Raw genomic sequence first — 26,685 nt, forward strand, 5'->3', positions numbered from 1 at the left:
ATAGATTTCTATGATAGTCTTGTTAGAGATTTCAACCTCTCCACATTATTCTCGACTTGTCATGAAAATACAAGAAGTAAAATTTATAGTATTCCTGTAATTTTTTTAGAGTAGACTTCAACTTTACATTTAATAGGTTGATCAATTCTTCTCCTTAAACTAAGCTTAACAGCTAATGAGGCAGTGTCTCTTAACAACAAAAGTCAGTATAATTTTTTTGATGAACACAAAAGCCAGTATAATATTTGCTCATGTCATGTCACAAAAAGTTAATCATTTGCATATCTAAGTTAATCTATTAAGCACTTGAATGCTTGCTTACTAGACTTCATTACAATATAATGAGAAGTCAGACTCAGAGGTTTATATAATGATTTTCTTTTTGGGTATCCAAGTTGTACCATGACTTCAGACTACTTTCATCATGACCATATATATATATATATATATATATAATGGGATTGCTCTTCTTTATCAAGTGAAGAGACCGATGATTTTCTTCTTGGTGTAAATAGGTCAACAACAAACTTCAGTAGGATTTCAACTTGTGTGACGTTTGCTCCATCATAATTATTTCTTACTATCAAGCCAAATGATATTCTTTTTGGTGTAAACAGAATAACAGGAAACGTTTCTAGTGGAGCTAATTAGATACCACAAAATTGCGGACAAGGTAACACATCAGAAAATTGCACTGGAATATTCTGATACTTCTGCTGCATCATACGGCATTATTTGAGCACCCGACCCTGTGCTTATTGTCTGCCACCATCTATCGAATTCATGTTTTCCCATCCAATCAGCACTATCTCTTACTCTGAACGAATTTGATTAATTCAATTACTTAATGATAAAATAAACCATTATCATTGCCCATGCATACCGCACTAATGTATCAATATCCTGGGTGATATCCAAAACCAAGTATCTCTTCCTTTAAAATGGAACTAGGGGCAAAGGCCTCCTCATTAAGCAGCATCATAGGACATGGAGAAGAGCAAATCATTTCCTGGCCACTACTCAAACTCCTACTCAGACATCCTATCAGCCTTTGATGACAGGTCCAAGTCATACAGCTTCAATGGTCCTAGTGTCAATAATATAGATGACTTTGCCAATTCTGGCAATCCAGAGGTCAAGAGGAGGAAAAGGGTCGCACAATACAACATGTACACCATGGAAGGTAAGCTAAAGTCTTCCTTTCGCAACAGCTTCAAGTGGATGAAGAGCAAGTTCGTGGATACATACTATGATGAGTGAAGTATATGAAATCATTTCATGTTACTCTATGTATGGTTGAAGATCAAAGAAAGGCTTGTCTGGTTGAACACACCAAAGGGTGTATGTGCTTTCAAACTTAAGACTATATATAATCTGTACACATTTCTTGAATTTAGAATGGACTTTTTTTTTTAAGTCAATTCAAAAATAAATGTATCCATAAAGTTCTAGCTTGATAAAGTTTATGAGGGTTGTATTGGAGACATGATATTATTCATTCCTAGCTTCATTTTGGGTGGTGTATCATGTATAGTAGGATAATCTCTGTTATTAATAGTGAGAGATATGAGATTCATTCCTGCCTTAAGTTTCTTAACTGAATTAAGAAAAACAAATAGGCAGGGACACACAAAGCTGAAGCCTGGGGCAACATGTCATGTTGCCATGTTGGTAAGTACATATAAAATGATCTAAAGCAATATACCATTCTCTAGTATGAGTTTATGCTATAGAGAACATCTTCAAGTTGCTAATTTTCTTCCATTGTAATGTGCCATAGAAAATGACTTCTCTTTATTATTTTCCAGTGAATTATCTGTGTGTAATTCAGTTGCTAACAAGATGGTCCCGGTTATGTATTTGCCTATTCATGGGACAGCTCAAGAAAGTTAAAGATCATAATAAATAAAGATAAATAGCACAGATTAAGAATCACTCAGGAGGTGGAGAAAAAAAAGCATCATTCTTGAATGCTCTTTGTTGAATCGATAGAGTTTCGATATCCTTTCCTGGTCAAGATTTCGAAAATCCAATGTAGAAAGAGACCTGCTACGTTGAGACAATTTATATCCTTCATTGGGTTGATGATACCTTTTACAGAGGCCTGTAAGAGGGTATAGTCCTTGTTGATGTTCTTGAGAGCATTTGGATGAGCCTCAGTTTTTGGTGACATTTTTTGAAGAGAACGAATAAATGGGGATAGGGATGCAGGCAGACTAACTTCATGGCCAGTAAATTTTGAACCAGAGGAACTGCTGCTTGCGCTGTTAATAATGACGTGACTGTATTTGTGCTCTGCATCCTTCTCCTGAAAGATGTGGACAAAAAAATATCAATGTATGTGGAGACACATGTACTTCAATGAAAAAAGAATACAAAAGTTCAAATGATTCAATTTGCTTAGCCACAGAAATAAGTACAATGAAAGAGGAATTTAGCTTAGTTAAAGAAGACATTCTTTGATTGGTCTTATTATTATACTAAAGTCATTCTAGAGAAAAGAATTTTAAAGGAATTGTAATTTTATGACCTAAACTGTAAAGGACAAAACTTAAGTACAATTCTTTAGTTGCATTTTTTATGTTGTATGTTGTTGAATTTAATTGGAGAACCTAAGGTACAACACCAAAGGGACCATACCTATTGTTTTGCCAAACTGTCAAATGCAGTTTTAAGTGTAGAATATGGTTCCTTGTACTTATAAATAGACAAATAAATGGATCCTGTTTCTCAGGAATTAATTTAAAGTGACATGCCTGAAATTTCTGAATCACAACATGATCCAGGAATTTATAAATCAATTACCATAGTGTACTAGGGTGGACTCTTCTATGAAAAAGGCCTATAAAAGGACTAACAATCAAATGAGGTGGGTGTATGTCTCATGCCTGTTGAGTTTGGTATAAGAAATAGGCTAACAAAGTCATGCTTATAGTTTGAAGTAGGTTATGCATTCTGACTTCACATCCATGGCCCTGTTACCCTATAGTTTGGAGTTGGTTATGAATTCAAGCTTATAGTTTCAACAGGTTGCAAAATGTACCAGAATCCACATTAACTATACTCAGAAACTATCAAGACACCAAAAATCTCTTGGCATGTGAATTGCGTGGTATTTTGGCACCGGAAGAGCTTACGAAGCAACTTAAAAAAATTAATAACAAAGAAATATAATTTGATAAAAATGTTATCATTTTGTAAGTTCTTTTGCACTAAAATACCGTTTGGTGTTTATTTGATGGGTCTTTTAGCACATAGGTAAGTATCAAATGCAGTTTACTTGAGTTTTCATTAACAGTTTAGAAAATATGGGAGGAAATTATCTAATTTATCAGCAAAAAAATGCTCCAACACTAATTTGGCTGAAATTATTAGCATAAACCTTATTTTGTAACTTGAATATAAACTTCTCTCTGCTTACACAATGAAATTCAGTTTTCCTCAAAACACACCCACACACTTAATGACCAAATAGCCTTAACTAAAGATGTTGCTCTAAGTTTCTTTCAAGGTGCAAATTTTACCTCTTTAGAAGAGTCAAAATCTCCACTGCCTAGTTCAATGAGTTCCTTGCCCCGATGACCATAATTTCTTTGATAATATTGCTTTTCTTTATAAGTCTTGTGCCTGTAAGAATGGAATGAAACAAAATTATTCATGGTTTTTGGACATGTCATGGACTTTGAGACGGTGCATTGTGTTTTACACAGTGAAGCGTCCATTATGGTTTGCATTAAAATGAAATTACATGGTCACACTATTATAAGGCCTTTTGAGATTAAAATATGCTCCTTCTTTCATTTTTCCTATTGCCATTAGTAGTGAGGACTTCATGTCTGCAATAACTTCATTAAAGAGGTTGAAGTTTCGCAATGCAGCTAATAGGTTGCATTTGGAGTTGGGGAATTAAAATCAAGGAATTTGAAGAAGAATTGCTAGTATAAACTGCTTGATATAAATTTAACAGCAATTATGATGCGATTTTTGGAAATTTTTCTCAAAGAAAAACACTTGTGATATTGTGGATTTGCATCTTACTTAGTAATTTCATATCCACATATTAATAAAGCTTAAATCCCTTCATAAAATTCATCAATAGAAAAAATCTTGTCATTTTATATTTAATTCTAGTCATTTAAACTAAATATTGGAATCCAAATCCTTCCCTTAAAATTTATTTATCCAAACGAACCATAAAGGTATTTTTCGGATCTCCTTGAAACTTCAAGACATGCTTGCTTACCAAATTGGCAGTTAAGCAGAGAACCACCAAAGAACAAACATTTAGAGAACCTAACATCTCGCATAGAGAGAAAATTGTAAATTCAGAAATACGATGGACTCACAATACTAATATTCTAAGCATCACTATAGAATTGTTAAGATTCTATTTCTGTTAAAAACAAGAAGGATTCTCCATGTTGTTAAAAAATCTTGATTCTAAGAATCCAAAATTGATGGTAAAGGTCCCACTTTGAGGAGTCTATCAAAGACCAGCCAGATGGGGATATCATGATTATTAAATAAAACTATTCATCATATTCTGGAGGAAAAGAATTTCACATTATAAAATAATATAGCGTACTTCTTTCGATCTCTGGTTTGGGATTCATCCTTCTGTTTCTTGCACGGAGGTGGAATGTAGCATGGCAATGGACTTGAAGTAAAGAACTGAAAGCAAAAAGAACTACTCAGAAAACTTCATAGGATGCATTGATGACAAGTAATTCATATAAGCAGAAGCAAGATAATAGTAAAGTATATAAAGAACAGTTTCTATTCCTCTCTGCTATTTGTTGGTTCATTTTGCTTCCACAACAAAAGTTCAATTTAAAGAGTCATTCTATCCCTACACAGCCTATACTTGATTTATCTCATAAACTTCAATTTATTTTCTCTGCAAGTGTTTCATATAAACTTTAATAAATATGGGAAGTAATGTCCTATTCACAGTATGTCATTTTGATTTACCATGAGGGTATGATGTGCCAATTAAGGTTGCTAAAGCAGATGGGAAAAAACACAATATTAAACTAAATTTCTAAAGGTTCTTTCATAGTCCAAAATTTTAGTGGAACTAAATTTCTAAAATATTACTTCATAGTTTAGCCAACCAATTGAAATAATAATAATAATAATAATTCAGGACAGAGAAGCAGCAATACCACATAGCAATGACTACTGTAGAGAGGGAAAATTTCCGACCTATTACAAACTAACACATCATACTATCAAGTCCATAAAATACAACCAATTACAAAGCTCCACGTATTGTTGCTAGGTTTTGCTATCGCTACTCAAAAACCAACAAAAATTTTCCAAGTGTCATGCAAAAACGAATCACACATTAATGCGTGTAAGCAATGACATAAGCAGTCCAGCACGTGTAAGTGATGACATATGCAACCCAACGCGTGTCAGCAATGACATAAGCGGACTAATCAGGCTATGACATGTGTCACCAATCAGACTCCGCCACGTGTCGCTCACCCACCCCCAAACTCCTATAAATAGAAGCCTTTATAAGGCATTTAAAAAAGGACCAAGCCATCTAGAGTACAAGCAGCATCAGAGAAGATTCAGAAGCACTCAGAAGTACAGAAGCTCTGCAGAAATCAAGCCTCAAAGCCTTCAAGAACTTCAACCAGAAGATCAAAGAACATTCGGGGCAGAATCATCCAAACTATCTGCCTAGATCCTAAAGTTTGCTGAAATCAAGTTCAAAAGCCTCCAGAAACCTTAACAAACCATAAATCAACAAAGCTCTATAGATTCAAGCCTCTAAAGCACCGAAGAACTTTCACCAAAACCTTCAAAGAAGAAGAACGCATGAAGAACACGAAGAACATGAAGAACAAAGGATTTTTAACAAGTTTATAGCCAGAGATTCATTGTAATTTTGTTTTAAAGATCTTCGATCCATTCTTCAACCAAATTGAAGTATATTTGGTGTTTGAATTAAAATCACATTACCACAATTTCAATCAATAAGTCTTGCAAGGAGATCAAATCAAAGGATCACTCTTTTGTAATTTCAGAGAATTGTACCACACATTCATTAATACAAATTCGTATTTGTGAAACTATTTTACTTGTTTGATCTATTTCAAACTAAAAATTTAGTCGTCTATAAATTCTAGCACGCCCGGTGAGACCTCTCTACCTCTCATATCTTTCTCCTTCAAAAGAAAAGAAATTCGACATCATTTTGCTACCAACTTCAATGGCCTCTAGCAAGAATGTCCGAAAATCAGTGGTTGATGCTTCCAGTGCTGATGATTATGTCAGCCCAATCACTCGCAGTCGATCCAAAGCTCTTGATCGACTTCAACCCCAACCAACCAAAGAAGGAAAGCTTCATACTACCATCTCAATGAGACGACTTGATGAATCTAAACCTTCTATTTATAGCGGAAAGATGAAGAATGGTAGATGGGTAGTCGAGAATGGTGGATGAGAATGGTAGGCACCGAACGGAAATGGTAGGTTGGAGACTGGTAGGCACTAAACTGGAATGATAGGTAGAACTGGTGACCCAATGTAATTTTAAGTTCAAGACACACTTGTGAGAGTTCATTTGTACTTTGAAAGGGAAACTTTGATGAAGTCTAGAGAATAACCCTAAGGGAATCCAAACCAAATGGATGAATCTCAAATTTTGATATTGGGAGCTTAAGTTTTGGACACTGCTAGTACTTTAGAGAAGTGGGTCAGATAGGTGGTTTCCAAGTCCAAAACAAATAAGCGGATTTCAAAATCAGAATTTATGTGAAAATCTGAATAGGACAAGCTTTGCTCGGACATCTTGATTCTTGGTTAAAATTCTCATTAAAGCCAACAGCTGTAGAGTCACACTATTTGAGCAATTTTGGATTCTCAAATGACGAAATAGATCCCAAAATCGAAATCTGCGCGAAAAATTGGGCAAGACAGGCCCTTCTTGAAATTTTGACTTTTGGTTAGAATTTGTGCAAAAGTCAACTTTCTGGAAATTAGACTGTTTGCATAATTACCAAGTCCCGAACAAAGAAACAGATTCCAAATCGGAATGTACGCGAAAAACTAAGTGGGATAGGTCCCTTTTGAAAATTTTGACTTTTTGGTCAAAGTCAAAGTTCAACTTAGTCAAAGCTTTTTCTATCTTTTTTTTTTTATTTTAAATAGTTTCAAGCGGTTCGGACCGGGTCAGGACAAATGGGTCAAACCGGGTCGGCCTGGACAAACGGGTCAAACCGAGGTAGTGGTGGTGACGTCATAAAGACGTCATCCATGACGTCATAGAACAAGGGCGCGTGTGGCGCGTAGCGCGTAGAAACGCGTTTGTTCTGCTGGAGGAGCGTGGAAGCACGTGTAACTGAGGATGTGAAAGCCGAATTTTCTGGTGGCGCGTGGATGCGCGTGGTTGATCCTTTGGGCCTGAAATTTTCAGGTTTTGTAGATCTGGGCCCGCTGGATCGAATGGTTGCATCAGTTTTGTAAAATTTTCCTCAGATTCGAGCAGATTTGAATGAGAACTCTGCGGGTCGTTGTAAATTAGTGACCGTGCGTGGCGGCGCATTATGGCCCCACTGTGGACGGCTTTTTTTTGGTCTTGTAGTTCGAAGTCCTTAGAAGATTTCTGTGGGTTGAATTTTGTGAAATCTTGTCAGAAGTTTTAGAAATTCGGAAGAGGAGACGGCAGGCATTGTCAGACTTGTTGCCATCTTAGTCCACTCTGACGCTGGCTACTCTGATAGTGTTTGACAACTCGAGCACATTGTTTAACTAGCAAGTGTCTCTTACTGCTTTTAAGGTCGGTAGCACTGTCACTTTGAGCAATATGCGGCCGAGAACTTCATCTTAGGTCTAGTGCTTTCCTCTAGGTGACATCTGTACTCTTTGCAAGCCTATAAGTTTTTTCTGAGATCTAGTGCCATAGTTTCTTTCTGACAACATGGACTTAGTGCAGTATTTTTTTTTTTTTTTACTTTAAGTGCATTTGAGTTGCAAAGTCTGACTTCAAATAATATATGTTTGGTGGCAGAATTTAATGGCTTACCTACTCTCTTTTTTTCTTTTGTTTATTATCTCAGAAGTTTTCTATATAAAGTCACTCGAGACATGCATTAAATTGTATAAGCATAGTCTCCTGTAGGTAGCATAATACTCTTAAGTGTAGAGAAATTATGTCTTTTCTTCTTTTCTTTTCTTTTTTTTAGATGTGTCATGAGATTTTCTTCTGACAAGTTCTTTGTTATTGCTTGTTTTTGTTATGGAGCATGCTTTCCTTGTTCTTTAGGCTTTAGCGTCAAGTTTTACATCAACATTCTTAGCCTAACATCCATCTTTATTTGGCGACTTTACATTCCATTGAACACATCGTTCTTACAGTGATGTTTGTCTCCATATTATCAAATTATTGTCCTGCAAAGACAATCTCTTAGCGATATCCACCTTTGACATTCTCATAGCGACAGTCATCTAGGCAACAATGTTTTCACTGGTATTCCTGATACAATGATGCTATTACTAGTACTTAATCTTGAAGTTGTATGGCCTTTGTCTTGACAATTAAGTTGCACCAACACTTGTCTTTTCAATGCAACCATCTCAAGAGTCTTTGCAACGTAGCCACATCAAGAGTCTTTACCAAGAAGTCGTGCCAGCATTTGTCCTTTCTTGTGGTGTGATAAAGGTACATAACGGAATAATGGAAGGTTGTTGGAAAGCGTTGAAATTTTCGCTCTCACTAAATTACTGGTAGATTCACTAGAATGATCATTCCCACATTTTGGACCTTCCTTTGGGGAAGGAATATCCTTTCTAGTGATGAATCTAACATGCTCATTTTCACCCTACGTGCTTTCCATGAATGGGATCTCAACTAGGAGAACTTCATTTGGAATGTCATCTTCTATATAAAACTTTGCGTCAGCAAAGTGAGTTTCAGTCTCAACGAAAGGCTTCAAGTTAGCATTGACCTTTTTTATTCCACTTTGAAGAAACTTGAAACATTGATGCAAAGTTGACGACACTATTCCGTTTCCATGGATCCATGGACGTCCCAACAACATGTTGTAGGTTGTCTTGACATCAATGACATGGAACAAAGCATTGCTTGTCAACTCTCCAAAGATTAATTCCTCCTCAGTGAAAGTTAAGTCTAGAGAGCATGTGTAACGTTCCTGGGTTTGTTGTTAGGCTCTAAGCCCTACAATCTTCCACTTTACATCTCTGGTTATGCCCGTGAACAAAAGATCAATCATATTCTCATTGACGGAGGTGCAGCTGTTAATATACTACCAAAAATGACAATGAGATGACTTGGTCTTACTATGGAGGAATTATCGCATAGTTGTTTGGTCATTCAAGGTTTTAACCAGGAGGACAATGCGCAATCAGCATGATACACTTGGAATTAATCATTGGAGAGTTGACAAGCAATGTTTTGTTCCATGTCATTGATGCCAAGACAACCTACAACATGTTGTTAGGACGTCCATGGATCCATGGAAACAGAATAGTGCTGTCAACTTTGCATAAATGTTTCAAGTTTCTTCAAAGTGGAATAAAAAAGGTCAATGCCAACTTGAAGCCTTTCGCTGAGACTGAAGCTCACTTTGCTGTCGCAAAGTTTTATGTAGAAGATAACATTCTAAATGAAGTTCTCCCAGTTGAGATCCCATCCATGGAAAGCAAGCAAGGCGAAAAGGAGCATGTTAGATTCATCACTAGAAAGGATATTCCTTCCCCAAAGGAAGGTCCAGAATGTGGGAATGATTGTTCTAGTGAATCTACCAGTAATTCAGTGAGAGCGGAAATTTCAACGCTTTCCAACAACCTTCCATTCCTCTGTTATGTACCTTTATCACGCCACAAGAAAGGACATATGAAGAAGTAGGAAAAGTGCTGAAAGTTTCTTCAAAACTAGGTTTATAATTCTGTGGTGGTCAGAAGCTTGTTGGTAACTTCATTATTTTCCAATAATCCTCTGAGGGTGAACCACAAAGTCTGAAGATCCTATGAAGCTGCTCAACTTGAGTACAATAAAAGCTTAATAAGCTTTATAATTCTAGCGTAAAATCATTGCATACATGTCCCAACAGAAAAGGTAGTAATTCTGAAATGCATTATGCATGGAAATAGAATCGATACAATTTTTCTTGTATAGTGGCATTTTTGCCCCACCGGGGAAGGGGGGGGGAGGTGTGGAATTATAAAAGATTCTCATAAAATAAGTAATACAAAAATAATAGAAAATTTATTAAAAAATCTTAGAGAGATATGCTTAGCCATTGTCAAGTGCTAGTGAAATCCGATGCAGTGCATTAACCACTTACATGCACTTGTGTAACAATTTGTATTTCCTTTAGTAACAAATGGTTAAAATTATTTTCTAACGAAGTGTAGTGGCGTATTCTAGCAGCCCTGGATAAGAATGATTACTTAAAGAATAAGAATTTGTTAGAATTGATTTGTAAAGTATTTTTCAGGCTTTCAGCCTAAAGCCACACAACTAGGCACCTATAAAAAGCCAACTCTCAGCATTTGTATAGGGACTTTATTTTGAATTTTGACAACCATTCAGTTTAGAACTGAGTTTTCCAAGAGTGATCTTGAAGAGTTAAATTACTTAGTTTCCCCTCTTAGAAACTTAGCATTCTTTCATTCTTCTCATTGTTTCCTATTTCATCATAGCCAAATTATAATCAATGCTCCCATTTTCTCCATTTGAGATTGGGATGTCACATTTGTCCTAGTATCTCATGAGATTAAAACAGTGTACACTCATCCTATTGTGTCATTCATTCCCTTCTCATTTTCTAATAAAATTTTTACTTGACAAGAAAAATACAACAGTGCATACTCAATGTTCATGGAACACCCAAAAACATCAATAATGAATGGTTTTATGAGTTCCATGTGGTCTCCAAATTGAAGTCTTAAAGTATATTTCTATTGTTAAAAGAGTTTACCTCTGTTCTCCCAGGCATAATTGGCCTTCCAGAAAACATCTCTGCTAGTAGGCACCCCTGCACTCCAAAGATCAATGCCAACTCCATAATCTGTGGAACCTAAAAGTAGTTCTGGAGCCCTATACCACAGTGTCACAACTCGATTTGTAAGGGAGCGTTTATGTTTAGGAGGATAAAAATTTGCAAGCCCAAAATCAGCAATTTTTAACACTCCATTTTTGTCCATTAACAAATTGAAGGGTATGACATCTCGGTGCAAAATTCCCCTCTCATGGCAGTGTTGGAGACCAAAAAGCAACTGTTACATATAGCACTTGATCTGTATCGAAAACATCCAAAACATAGTGATGGACTTTACCAAGTGGTGAAATTGATATTAACTATGCCAAACCTCATTGCATACATTTGCTCTTTAATGTATTACAAAATGATGTATATTTGTTTTATCATTTTCAAGTTTTCAATTCAAATTGTTTCCCACCTCAAAATCTTTAGTTCTCAAGTGTGTTATATAATGATGCATACTTCCTTTATCACCTTCAAGTTTTCAACTCAAATTTTTCTCACACCTCAACATCATATGTTCTTAAATGTGTGACGTAATGATGTAGACTTCTTTATCACTTTCAAGTTTTCAATTCAAATTGTTTTCCACCTCAAAATCAATTTGGGACTTCTCCTGCTTAGAATAATAGTTAAATGATTTATTCACCATTTCTTATCAGCTTAAGTTTTCGGAACATGCAGAAATTTATCAATCCTATATCCAAAATGCTTTCTTAATCAAACAATTGGGCAGAAAACAATTTGTGAATGCTCAATTCATCACTATGGACCAAATAGCTGCAGATAAATTTCATAGCTATAAGGAAAAATGCCAACCTGTGCTTCAGGGATCTTATCAGGACATGAGATAATCTTGGTTAAGTCTAACTACATGAAATCAAAAACCAGATAAAGGCTATATTGCATCCTCGACGTGCCTAGTCCTTCAAGTTTGATGACGCTGGGATGGTATAGCTTCTTTAGTACCAATATCTCTCTTGCCATAAACTTGACACTATGTGGCTCTGATGTGTCAAAGCGCACTTTCTTCAAAGTAACAATCTTTTTAGTGTCCCTATCTTTTGCTTTGTACACATTGCAGTAGGTTCCTTGGCCAACCTGCAAAAACAGGACAATGCTACAAGCTTACATAACAAATCGAGTAATAGATTGGTTTGCAAGTGGTGGGTTGATTTTCTGGATTATTTTCTCCCTATTTTTCTCTATTTTAGTTGAGAAGAGTAAGGCTTACTTCGAGGGAAAGCTAAACCTCCAAGTTAGACCAGCTAACAGTTTATAATTTGAGAAATCATGACTCTTCCCGATCCAAACTAATTTATTTGAATCAATACAACAGATTCCTATCAATATTTACTCAACACCAATCAAAATAAACTAGACACATAAACAAACAATTACTTTCAATAAGGAAAAATGCTATTTGCACATCTCTTATACTCATGATTACTTATGCACACCTCTCATCACTACTGTTGATTTTGAAGAAAATTTAATAGATAGGTATAAATGTATGTGATATTAACTATATAAATGAGATGTGTGTACAGAAAGTAATAAAGTTACACTAGCCTATCCTACAGTTTATATCAAAAAATGTAACCAAACTCTTCCATTTGAATTCTCAAATCCAAATGAACTATAAAAAAGATCTCTTTACCAAGAATATCACATCTCATATAACTGAACCAATAATATTATACAACATTTTGCTTATATCCTAGTAACAGTCAACAGTAATATAAGGAGGCTGTATTGGCAAATCTTATGAGGTTTTCCAATGGTGTTTCTCATTGGGATTTGCATTTCATAAGACCTGTCTAGGATTGGGAATTGGAGGCTTTGTCAAACTTTATAGGGATGGTTTGACCTTTCCTAAAGATATGTATTTTCCATGAAAGAGCATTTGAAAGTCAAAAATCCCATCTAGAGTAGCTTTCTTTTCTTGGACAATAGCATTGGGGAAATTTGTGACTATTGACAACATGTGTAAGAGGATCATCTGGGTGTTGGATTAGTTTTATATGTGCAAATGTTGCTAGAAAACGTGGATTACTTATTATTTCACTGTCCTATTGCTATGGAGATGTGGTCTATGGTGTTTGGTTTGTTCAAATTGTACTGACCATGCCAAAGACTGTTGTAGATTTACTTGCATGCCGAAGACTGTTGTAGATTTACTTGCTTCTTGGCTATGGTGGTTTGGTTGTCATAGATATGGAATTGCTTGAAAAGTTGTTCCTCACTGTTTGATGTGTTGTATTTGGAGGGAGTGGAATGCCCAAAGTTTTGAAGATTTTGAACGAAATTTGCTAGACCTAAAGCTATTCTTCTTTAGACCTTTTGTTGGATTGGATGTCAATTGATTCATTCTATTTGAATTATCTTTTGAACGAAATTTGCAAGATTGATTGATCATTGTAATTTGCAAGATTGATTACACTGTCCCCAATTGCATACTTGGGAGACTATTTTTTGGTATTACTAAAATTTCATTATTTATTAAAAAAAAATCGAAAAATTTTAAAACTACGACCAAATTATAAAAGTTTATCAAACTAACTTAACAATAAATGTGACATGATTGGTTTCATATTAACAACATAATAAATAGATTTTCAAATTGAGATGGATTCAAGTTACACCCGGTGTAACTCTTTTAGAGTTACACCTTTTCTAAACCATTGGATTTAAGTAGATCCAACGGTCAAAAAAGACATTCATTAATACTAATATTCTGATTTGTATCTCATTAATTATCTCTTATTTATTGCATTTTATATCTATATCTAAACCTAAAAAAACACAAAAAAGTGTATCTCTCTCTAATTTTTTTTTTCCCCCACCGTTTCTCCAAAAAAAAAAAAAAATTCCTCCATTGCATGCCTCTCTGTCTCTTACTCCTTCACCGCTCTTCCACCTCCACCACTAGGTTGCCGGCAAAAAAAGAAAAAAAGAAAAATAAAGAGACCAAAAAATCCAGTTAAGTTATTGAAATAAAGAGGGATGGTTAGAGATTATGCTTGACCGCCGATTGGTAAGAGACGATGGACGTGGCCTTGGGCAAGGAGTGAAGGATAATCGTCCTATGAATGTAGTCTTCCACATCCTTGTGGAATCCAACATTTCCACCACTCTAAGCTCGGTTTCCAATCCTTTTCCCTTGAGCCCCTCTCTTCTTTCTCATCATGTTGGTGCTCATTTGAAAAAAATAAAATAAAATTTGAGAGTGCTCTGTCACATGACTCACATCTAGGTAGTTGTCTAGTTGACACTAAGGTTAGTAGTCATACTATCAAAAAGAGAAAAAACTATTCTACAAGGTCATGAGTCTCATATGTTGATAGCTGATAGAGTTACACAGAGGCATGGCAATTGACCTGATAGAGTTACACAGTTTCAGTAGTCGTACTTTCAAATTATTTTTCCAACTATACAACTTGTACATTGTCCATCAATCTGATTCCCTGATTGCTGGAGAAAAAAAAATACTTCAACAATCAGGGAAAATCACAGGTCAATCAAATTTAAAATTTAAAATTGTTGTTATGCTGCTACTCTTAAGGATTATAAGACTTATCTTTTTTGGTTTATAAGAAAATTCAATAAAATTGGAGCTGTCATTGAAATTCAATGGAAATTTCCAGTTTGGTTGCCCATGAATGAAAGTGTTCGGCTTGGTTTTTTTTTTTTTTTTTTGGCTGCTGGCAACCTGTTGAGGTGGAACAATGGTGGAGGAGCAATGGTGGAGGAGACAGAGAGAGAGAAATGTAGAGAGAGAGAGAGTCAGACGTTAAATATTTTTGGGTTTAAAGATAGGTTTAGAATGTAATAAATGAGGGTAATTAATGAGATCCTAATAAGAATATTTGTAATAATGAAAGTTTTTCTTTTTTAACCGTTAGATTTACTTAAATCCAACAGTTTAAAAAAGGTGTAACTCTAAAGAGTTACACCAGGTGTAACTTGAACTCATCTCTTTCAAATTACTTTTTTGTTTTTTGTTTAAAAATTAACATAACAGTTTGTAAAGATAAGTAATAGGGAGTACAATTTCTTATGTGTATTTTAGATTATTCAATTAAATTTAATCACATAGTTGTATTGATTAAGACAATATAAAAAAAAATGTTATCTTTTTCTAAGGACAATTAATTCAACCACATAATTGAAAAAGTTAATGTACGGTTCTTTGTATAATAAAAATGGTTTTACTAACATATACCCTAAAGTCATACATTAGTAAATCACATCAAGAAACTTTTTATGAAAAAATGAAAAATAAATAAATAAATAACTTTTTTGGCAACTTTTTCAATTTTCTATATAAAGTTTCCTAAAATGAATGATTAATGTATACTCTTTGAGCACATGTTTACTAGACATATTAATAAAATCAATATATATATATAGAAGTAGAGATCTTATGTGGGAGTGCATGAGCTCCTACAATATGACACTCTAATATTTCATTTAGCATTTTTTACTTCTTTTCATTAAGTTTTTTTTTACTGTTATCCAAAAGATTATATTAACTTTTTTTTAACTGTTATCTAAAAGATGGGCTATTGTTCAAAATTTAATTAAAATCAAACCAAATCTTATGAAAAGCTCAAACCCATTTATTATGTTACATATTATGACCCAGTCCTAACCCTTCCACATTAACTTTTTCCCACATTCACTAAAATATGGGCTGGCATCATAAAATAAGACACACATTTTGAAATACTCTCTCTACAATTTTCTTGATAAAACTCTTGTTATTAAGAACCACATCAATTTGCTCTTTCCTTTTCCTATCGCTGATAGTCTTTTTGCACAAAAATGGATTATTTCTACACCATCTTCTTTTTTATGGAGGAATCTACTAAAAATGAATAAATAAACAGTTTATATGATAGAAACAATAATTCTCTCAATTTGTTTTTTGCTTTAATTTTTTATGCAGAAGACTCTTGAAACCAACAAATTATATGTTTTGTTGTCCACTCTCTTTCAAGGAATGTAAAAGATAATTATACACTTTAATTAGCCAAAATAATTAAATAATTGTGAAATTCATTTAGGCTATATATATATATATATATTCATATTCTTAATTATGTATATTCATAATAATTTTAGTTCTTCTTATTTTCTTTCCCTTAATGATATGTATATTATAAACATAAGATAAGTGTTATAGCCTTATAGGACAATAAAGAATTGTTAGAAATTATTTCAAAATAAAAGTATAAAGTTTCTGCACATCGCAGAGGACATGGACTAGTTTATAATAACTATAGCATCACTCATCAACTAAATGCATACTAACCTCCCCGTCAAAAAAAATAAAATAATAATAATAACCTTTGCAAGTTTATCATAGGAATCCGCACTCCTTGGAACCAAACCAGCCAACACATCTCTATGTATGTTATCAGCTAGCCACATTGGCCACCCATCCACAAGCTCTTCTCCTCCAATCTTTGTAGGCACAACCCTCTTCCCTCGACCACTTTCCCACCCAACCACCTTGTCTCTTTCACCTTCACCATTCCCAGGCGGGTTAATTGGTCCCACTACTCTTTCTCTCTTATAGTATCCATTATTCTGTTTCAACTTGTCAATGCGTTGAATAGGGGAGTTAATGGAAGACTTAGCCTAAACACAACCCATCACCGTGTCTCGGCGTCAACCAGAATAGATTCTTTTTTTCGTTAACAGCTAGGTGGTACATAGTATGGATAGTGATAACAAATAAGAGAATGTATAGTATGCATGAAGATCATGCATAAGAGAGAAATATATAAAATGACAGGTAAATATTATTGTGTCTTTTAGCTTTTGGCCGGCATGGTTTAAATGTAACTTATAATATAAAATAAATAAAAATACATGTAATACAAGCCGCTTGAGCGAACACACCATTTATTTACTATTAGTTTCTACTCACTAAAAAAAATTATATTCCACTACTGTATTCATATTCGTATGCTAATATAGCATTCAAGGCCAGGTTGAAGAACCCAATTCTACTCCTACTTAGAGAACTATGTCATTTTTATCAACTTCAAGAGACTAAGGTTTTTCCTCATTTCTTTTCTTTTTATATAAAATATTACGTACAAGTGGTTTTCCTCATATGTTTTTTTTGTGGTGTACCAACTTTCTTTGCATGCATGGTACCGAATTTAACTTGAATAAAACCTTCAACAATTCGATCTAATTTGGTCCATTACAGTTCACTTTAGTCCATTTTGGTTCACTTTGGTTTATTTTGGTACATTCTATCCATTACAGTCCACTTCGATCCATTTTGGCCCACACTGGTTCAATTTAGTCAACTTCAGTCCAGTTTAGTCCACTTCGGTCCATTTTGGTGCACTTACTTATTAAGAATGAGAAAATACTTCCTTTTTTTTTAGAGAGTTTCAACCTATGGCGTCCACTTCTAATGATAATTATTTATCATTAGACCAAGATACCAATTAGTTTTTTGAGTAGGTAGGGATTGAACCCCAGATCTTTTATACAACTATCAGAGACTTTACCAGAAAAGACATTTTTTGGTTGAGAGTATTATCAATTATTTGAGTAATATCAATTGTACTTATATAATAAGTTTTGATTATCATGATAATCTCCTTGAGAGAATGAGAAATTTGAATAATAAATTTGAAACTTAAAAATTTTAGTTGTATTAAAAGAAATTAGGAAAATATAATGCATAATATTAATAGTTAGAAATAATATTGACCACTTCAAAAAAGAATAATATCAATTAAAAAAAAAACACCAAATGTAGGGACACAATTATTTAGTGGCCCAAGAATGACATTGGGCTCGTAAATAAAGGGCCCTAACAATATGATTTGTAGAGAGTGGGCTTGAAGGGCAGGACCTTAGTCACAGGTCAGCGGTTTAATCGGGATTTCTGTAGAAGCTCATATATGGGCAGACTTGGCTTGACTAGCTAGGCCTTCCATTAGTGCGGGTTGTAGGATTTAAGTCCTCGGATATCGTCTGAGGAGCATAGTATCCTTCCCTCTCTCCCTTTTTGTAGGATTTTCCCCTTCCTCTAGGGGGCCTCCATTCTCCTTCGCTTTCTTTCCCTTTTATACTAGTGTTCATTTTTCCTTTTAGTGTCCACGTGTAAGTTTTATTTTCTGGGGTGCAGACCTGTCCTGTCAACCCATACCTAGAGTGGTTGGGGGCGGTTGGAAAAGTTAAACAGCTTGGTCTGGAGTATGGACCTATCAGATGCAGGGTTTTGTATTACGATGTTGGAAGCTTTCTCCATTGTCCTGTCCCTGTACTGAATTTGTCCTTTTCTTCGGGCATTTTGTGAGGTGCTGAGTATAAGATCGTCCTCGGCCATATCCTTGTGCCTTTTTTGGGCCTTCGTAATGCATCCTCGGCAATAGCTCTCCTCGGCTTAGGCCTTGGGCCCTAATTTAGAGTGGGCCTGGGCCACGAATTCTCTGACCCCACACCAAAAATGATAAAATTATTTTGAGAAATTGTTTAATTTTTAGAGAAAACAAATTATCTACAATAAACTTTGTAAAAATAGAAAGATATAAATTATTTTTAGAAATTGTTTAATTTTTAGGAAAAACAAAATATCTACAATAAAATTTGGAAAATAAATCATACATTATACCATATTTCAAAATAATTATATATTTTCATACATTACGTGGGTTTGCGACTAATTATTCTAAAAATTCAAGAAAAATCTCAACCTTTAATGATACTAGGATCTAGATATTGTTATGATCACATCTAAATAGAGTCCTCATGATTAACCCTCCCTTTCCCTTTTGTAAGAAAATCATGAGAATACCTCAAATTTCTTCTCAATAGAGCTTCGGGAAGTGAACTATTTAATTTTTTTCAGAAACGTGCTTTGACTTTGAGGTGTTTGATTGTAAATGATAAAGTGCTTTGGTTTCAAACTGAAACATACAAAAATTATTCCCAAATTTTATTACAAAAATTTTACAAACTTATATAACAATGAACACAATTAATACAACATTAAAAACATAATAAATAAATTTCTTAAAAGTGATACTAGGAGATACTACAAAATTTATTACATGAAATTTACAAATGTATCACTAATCACTAAAAAAAAAGCATTCATTTATTAAGTTGTTGAAATCTACCAATCACATTCGAAAGACAAATTACCAATCATTCATTCAAATAAAAGAACAAAGAGGATGAGTGGATAACCTATCTCGGGTTTTTTTTTCTTGGATGTTGTAAACTTGTAACTAATCAGCAACGACTACAAGAAAAAATATATATATTCAAATTTTGGCAATTATAAAAACCATCTCAAAGCATTTTTCTTTCACCCCAATGTAACTTCCAAGCAGCGTTCACATGGCCATTGATCACCAAAAGCAGTGTATTCCAATTTCCAATCACCCCCAAAAGGATTTTTTTTTTTTAACTCAATCTAGAGTTGCCTTATCCGGTTCACATTTTTTGAGAAACACAATTTCCAATCATCTCCAATTTGATACATAATTTGATGTGGTTTGTGAGTGGTGAAAAAAAAAATGTGATTGATTCATATAAAAGTGACAGACAACCAATCACAATTTGCCATGTAAGATAGTTGTAAAAAATGGACATGGAATTGGTTGTGCTCCTAGAACAACTATTACCTAAACATTACATTCCCAAGCACTCTATTTATGAATACATACATACATACAAAAAACAATCTAGTAGCCAAGTACATTGAACACTCTTACCCAATAAAAAAACATTGAACACTGAACACCTCAAATTATGAGAACACTTTATTTATTTACGATCACATATAGATAGAGTCTCTTCACGATTAACTATTCCTTACCTTTTATATTTAAGAAAATTTTGAGAACACCAAACACCTCAAATTTCATGTCACTAGAACTTTGAGTAGTGAGACATTTCTTCTAAAACGTGTTTTGGGGTGTTTAATTGTAATTGATAAGGTGAATTGGGATACAAAGTGGAGAATGCAAAAACAATTACCAATTTTATTACAAAAATCATACAAATTTACGTAACAATGAACGTAATTAATGCCACATAAAAAACATATTAAATAAATTTATTAAGAGTAATGCCAGAAATACTACAAAATTTACAAATGATACTTTCAAATAGATGTATCACCAATCACAAATAAGTAACCTAAATATTCATTTATTAAGTTGTATATACACACATACAAAAATCAATATAATAGCCAAGTACCGTTATGTTCTTCCAGATGCTGCAAAAATTACTTGTCTAATTCAACCTAAGACACTGCAAAAATTTTGTTTTATTTTTCAGTAAGTGATACTGCAAAGCCTCAAATATGCAATTTTGCAAATTAATATTCTGCAATATTTATCTAGCCATCAACTAAAGCTTATAAATTTGTTAGTTTCATTGTTTTCTTTCTATATTTTCTTATCTTCATCAGGAACATTTCAGCTTCCAACAGAAGCAATTTTAGAACTCATCTAGAGCTATCTAACAAATCTACCGATGCTAATACTATCGCCACTGATAAGCTTCTGAGAGATGGGTAGACCAAGATCAAAGGGTCCGCGAGAGTCCGTCTGTAACCATCAATAAAAAAAAGATAATAATAATCAAATTTACTATTCGCAAAGTCATTAAGAATCAAAAGAATACTTCAGTAACAAATTCAAGTACCCATTTAATGCCTGACAACCCAAGACTGCTTTCATCATTATATGTTCGAGAACACAGCAACAGGTCTGTTTCAGATTCTTGACGAGCATGATCATGTGTGAAACCAGCTTGATTGTTGACCTGCATAACAGTAACAAACACTAAAAACACTAATTGGAACTTATTAAGGTGCAAATAAGGTGGAAACTAGTAACTTAAAGCCCACAAGTCTTAAGCTATTTCAAGTCCAAAGCCTTTATCCCAACTAGGTTTTTTTTTTTTTTTTTTTTTTTTTTTTTTAAACAAGTAAAAATAATTTTATTCAAAAGAAAAGAGAATCCAAATACACCATGTGTATAAAATCATAGGGGTATTTACAGGTGCTATTGGCCAGTTTATAAGTTTTCTCACTGCACTGATGAGATTAATGAGCCAAAAATGCAAAAGACTATTGATAGCTAACAGCCTCCTAAAGCCTTTATCCCAACCACTTCAAAATTGTGAAAGCCATAGCCAAAAATATGCTCACCAGATGATCTAAACCATGAATGACAAAATTAGTCTATTCCTAAACGTGAGACATTTGGAAAGTTTTACCTAACGGTTGTTTAGGAATCATCACCCGTTACATCTATTCTTTCATATTCAAAAGGTTGATAGCCAACGGTCCTGAATAACCAAACCAAATGCAAAATGTCCATGTGTATCATTGAGACTTCTTTTTAAGTCCCCCAGTCCTCTTTCATCAAGGAACAAGTGATACCTCACGCAACCCCAAGATGTTGTTCAAGTAGTGTTTAGTGGTTCCCCCATGAGGTCTTTGGTTCAACATTTTGGGCCACCCTCAAGGGAATCCTGACTGTAATTACCTGGTGTGTGTGGGACGGGGAATAATCAATGCTCAAAGAGCTCTAGCTACTCATGTAAGCAAAACAAGAATGATACCTTATCCAACGTTTTGTATCAATGTTATAATCTCCAGCACACTCTTTGGGATTCAATATATAAAAAAATTGTAACGTTAAATATATTAAACATTTCTTACAAATTTCATGTCTTTCAACAAATTCCTGGATTTCAATTTTTATACAAAACCGTGATTGATGTAACAAACCTAACTTCAATTTGTAAAGTACATATAGATTTCACCATAAAAAAATTCTTGACTACAAAAAATCCAGAAATCCACTTATGATTAATCTGGTGTTTAATTTATATGAAAAAACTAACATACATATTGCTTAAATACAAGTATCATACGATGAAGAGGATTGAAAGCTATCTCACTATTGAACCTGTAAGCTTTACAACTGCATATTTATGCCACAATTTTTTCAACATTGCAATATAGCATAGAACATGTTAATAAAATTGAGCAAACCTGAGTTTTAGGAAATTTGGATGAATTGGAACTGGCATCCTGGCTGCAGTCTGCAGTAAACACACTTCCACTCAAAGGCAGAACATCTTTCCCTGAGGATGAGAATTTTTTACAAGGAAATGCATGGCATGTTTCTTCAGCATCTAATATAGATGAGTGTGAATCTTGAGTGGATAACCTTGGACCTTGAGGACAATTTATTTGGGCAGCGATATAAGCATCAAACGAATCACATATTGGTTGAGTCTGCTGCAAGCCTGCATTGCTCCCTAATGAATTTGGATCACAGTTATCAGACTTGCCTTGTAAGGATGCTTCAGACAAGAGTCCTCCAATGCTAATATTGGGTAGACAATCAGTGATGGGATCAAAATTCTTAAATTTTCCCTGTATGGACGCTTCAGAGAGAAGGCCTCCAATGCTTATATTACTTTGACTATCAACCCACAGGGCTGATGATTGTCCAAGGCCATCATCTATTCTCGGTTCATTATCCTAGTTAGAAAAAAATGAGAAAATTTTAGAAAAGTATTAAAATTTATGACAGCCTAATTTACAACTGCATCTACAATTAGGAGCATAGAATCATATGTTATGGCATCATAACTAGGCAAGTGCCAATTCAAAAGACTAAATGAGACTTTATAAAACAATTCATATACATATTTCTCACCATCTGAATAAAAAGGCTAGAATCAGATGCCAAATATTATTTTATCATTTTAATATATCAACATGTATATTTCTTTGCGGAACTATAAATGCTTAATCCATATCCACATTTAAAAATAAAATTCTCATTTAAATGTTAATCATAATATACAGAAAATTCCATAACTTTAGCTAAAGAGAAACATCCAAAAACAAAACCAAAACATAAAAGGTGAACAGAAAATATACCACAAGATCAACTGGTCCATTAACAATCTTCTCAGCCACAACTGCAGCTGCTACTTCAATTACATTGTTTTCTTTAAACTCTTCACTTTTATCCTCAAATTGTCTCCCTATGCCATACGTGCTCTCCATATTAGTGCTGAAACTTTTCAGTGTGCCCTCCGATTGCGAAAAGGGCATTGACGTAGAAAGCTTACCAAAAGTTTTGGGCACGGGAGAACATAACCATCCATACCTTAAAAAGAGAAACCAAGTCAGAAACTTCATACAAACTATCTAATGCCTATAAAAAGAGAAAATGACTAGACCTTATACCTTAAGCGGAAAATTGCAGGTCTTCCAATAGATTCATAGACATCTCCTGCACAGATATCATTGTCATTCAATGTCCATCCTCTGTGACCAGCCTGTTTTTCCAGTATGTTGTATGGAAAGAGTATAGGCTCCCCTTGAGTAATACTTGAACCACCCCACTTGCTATTTAGGTGCTTAAGCACAGAAGAAATCTTCTTCCGAACACTTAAAGTAAGTTCCAAATAAGGATGATATCCATCCTACAAGAAAATTATAAATAAAAAAATTAAAATTCTAAAATATGTAACAGTTCAAAACATTCATTTTTCTGTATTTCACCTTTTCCAGGCCCACACATGTGCCTTCATCTATTGGGAAAAGCTGCAACTTGATCTTTGCAGAAGGAAGAAGTGATTGTCCTGGATAAAGCTCAAGTAGAGGTGACCTCTTTGTTTTCTCCGAAACAAATCTCCTTTCATCTGGAAAATCCGTATGTCTTTCCACAGCTGTGCTAGAAAGAGGAGATTGATTATCACTTTTAACCAAAAACTCTTCACTTTGCCCTGAAACAAGAAGGTTCAAGAAGTTACGCATTACGTAGGAGTGAACTATACCAAGCCGAATGCAAAAGATACATGAGACTATTGTCCATTTGTCCCTTTCATCTGATAATATTTTCCCTTCCTAACCAAGCATATAATTCAATCCCAACCACAGTAGAACTAACAGTTCCATCTGTGAGTTAAATCTGAAAAACTCAGTAAATGACATGGTATATAGAGTGAATACAACTTAGACAATGATGAAGGAAAAAAAAAATTTGCATTCTGCTTAAAAGCAATTCAAGTCTAAAACTTAAAGGTGGTGCCTCACCTGCTGGTTTGTGACTCTGCCCCCCAGTTCTCTTCGCAGATTTCTTGGCACCAGTCTGACCGACGTCTGCAATACGCTTTGAGGGAGCTTTATCTGTCTTTTTGGTTCGCTGTCTAGCCATATTCATGGTGATTCAACTTTCCTGTTAATTAAGCCAAACACTAAACTCATCATCCTTCTTGTAAATTAATAATAATTCAGATCCAAGCCTCCAGATCATCAGCAATCAAAGATCAGAACATTTACTGCATGAGCATCATATTGGGTTGCTTCTAATTTATCTGGAACCATGATCAGGTTACAACTATATAAAAAGGAAGGGGAGTTTATATGCTATAAAGACAATAAACATATAGAGTACTCCATTGACTTGCAAACCCAATCCAAAACTAACTTCTTTTTATATGATAAATCAACAGTTGGAAGTGGGGGAATTTAAACCCTGGATGTCTATATTGGAAATACCAAGAAGTGCCAATTGAACTACAAGACTCTTGAAAAGGAGCAGGTAATAAGCCTAATCCAAAAAAAACTTAAATAGTAAGGTCAAACTAGAACACTTCTAATTGTTCCCTGCAAAGTTAAGAGAAAACTTTGACTTCCTGGGAATTAAAATTTTTTCACATTCCTCATCACAACCACACAAACCAAATACAAATAGTCCCTGGAAGAAAAAACCCACCCCTTCTGCATTAATCTATCATCTACACCTCCTTGAACTCAGAAACAGCAATACAAATTCAATACTCTAGTTTTCTCTTTCAACTCCTTTAACTTAGAACTAATTAGCTTAAGCTTGTGTGAATCACATAGGCCCTAGCATAATATACAGACTAATATATTCCAAATTCCCAACACCTACCCAATTGACAAACCATGCCCCAAAAATTACAAATTTCAAGTCTTCCAAACACTTTAAGTGATCTTTTTTTTGGACAAGTACTTTAAGTGATCTTCAAACACACCATGGTTTGCAGTACCAGTTCAGAGTTCAGGCCTTCTAAACTATTTTCACCATATCTCTTTCCCTATAACACATATACAGAGCAACCTCAGAAACCACATACCCATTTTTTTTTTAATGGTAAAAGTAGAAGTTTGGTCCTTAAAATTTGGTCCGTTCTATTTTAATCTCTGAAATTTGAAAAGTTCCTTTTTAGTCCTCAAAAATTAAAAACGTAGTTAGTCCTTCTGGTTTCTGTAGCTTTTTATTACAAGGGATGTTTAGAATGTGACTGACACCAACAAAACCAACCTCAGCTGAGCCACACGAACCACCTCTGTCACAGGAAACAACCTCATTTAGGGGGGGGGGGGGGGGGGGGGGGGGGGAGAAGAGGAACATATAAAACCTACATACTCTAATCAGCAATCACTCACCCCCCTCAGATGTTCCTCTAGGCCACCGACCACAGCCAACAGATTTCAGATCTCTCTCTCTCTCTCTCTCTCTCTCTCTACCACTGGCCACAGCCCACAGCCACCACAAGTTGCAACCCATCTTAGCAGCCATCCAACTGCACTTATAGAAACCGCTTACATGGTGCAGCAGAAGTTTGTGCAAAAAAATCTTCAAAAACCGGCCAAGCCGGCCAATGAACACCCATCCCATTATAATTCCTCCTTAGGTTTTACATTTACAAATTTCTTTGGACTAAAAAAATTTGTAAATTTCAAATACTGGACTAAAATTTTGAGAACCAATTGTATAATTTCACCTATTTTGAAATTTGAACTCACATCTTAAAAAAGCGTTCTAGTATAGCGAGCACACTAATCAAATGCAGACAAATCAAAAATCCCCAAACAAGGTATTTTTTTACGAGATCAAATTGGCGTATGGACCAGAAACCCTAATTTCAGTGACACAGCTCAAGTGTAAATCGCGTCGCGAGCTAGGGCTTCGGCCACTACTTAAAACCACAACAAATCCACGAACCCTAGGGTTTCGAGCACTACACGTATATATTCGCAGAATTTGAAAAACCAAAAATTAGAATCGAAATTAAACAAACAAACAAACACAATTTACTATGATCGAATCTCTCGCAAAATCAATTACAATTCAAATACAATCAAGGATAGTTTCGAATTATCGCGTACCTGAATAGAGAGCCGTCGAAGTCAGAGATTTTGAGTTTGGCGGGAATGAAATGTCAAATTTTATTTTTGGTTTGGGTGAGAGAGAGAAAGAGAGTCGGTTTCATTTATAAGTGCCGCCTCTATATTATAGAATCAAATATTCAAAATTTTAATTATTTCCACACAAAAAAAAAAAAAAAAGATAGGGCTTTTATTGAACTTGGGCCTCCAAGTCCAAGTCCAGTAGTTCGAGTGGTTTTGGACTTGTGAGCTTTGTAACATTTTAAGGAAACAGCCCATGAAAACAAAAAACGGCCTTACTTCTGTTATTTTTTCTTGATTAAAGTACAGTTTTTGTGTTTAAGTGGGTTTTAATTAGCTTAATTGATAAAATATTTGTTGTTGTTTGGAGTTTGAATCTTTCCTACACCAAAAATTAATTAGTATCTTGACCTGATGATAAAA

At 34.6% G+C, this 26,685-nt stretch overlaps 1 protein-coding gene and 1 pseudogene across 1 annotated transcript; both read right to left on the reverse strand.

The window, feature by feature from the left end:
• Nucleotides 1-780: 780 nt before the first annotated feature.
• LOC115950124 lies at nucleotides 781-16,679 on the reverse strand (annotated as a pseudogene).
• Nucleotides 16,680-20,177: 3,498 nt separating this feature from the next.
• LOC115993767 (TSL-kinase interacting protein 1) lies at nucleotides 20,178-26,341 on the reverse strand. Its single transcript, XM_031117740.1, has 8 exons — nucleotides 26,242-26,341; nucleotides 24,139-24,280; nucleotides 23,605-23,828; nucleotides 23,287-23,525; nucleotides 22,975-23,206; nucleotides 22,075-22,569; nucleotides 20,715-20,834; nucleotides 20,178-20,617 (listed from the first exon to the last, which is right to left on the reverse strand). The coding sequence occupies exons 2-8, from the start codon at nucleotides 24,263-24,265 to the stop codon at nucleotides 20,525-20,527; spliced, it is 1,530 nt and encodes a 509-aa protein (XP_030973600.1). The 5' UTR covers nucleotides 24,266-24,280; nucleotides 26,242-26,341; the 3' UTR covers nucleotides 20,178-20,524.
• Between the last annotated feature and the right edge of the window lie 344 nt (nucleotides 26,342-26,685).

The sequence above is a fragment of the Quercus lobata genome, chromosome 6 (genome assembly GCF_001633185.2).
Source record: "Quercus lobata isolate SW786 chromosome 6, ValleyOak3.0 Primary Assembly, whole genome shotgun sequence".
Lineage (NCBI taxonomy): Eukaryota > Viridiplantae > Streptophyta > Magnoliopsida > Fagales > Fagaceae > Quercus > Quercus lobata.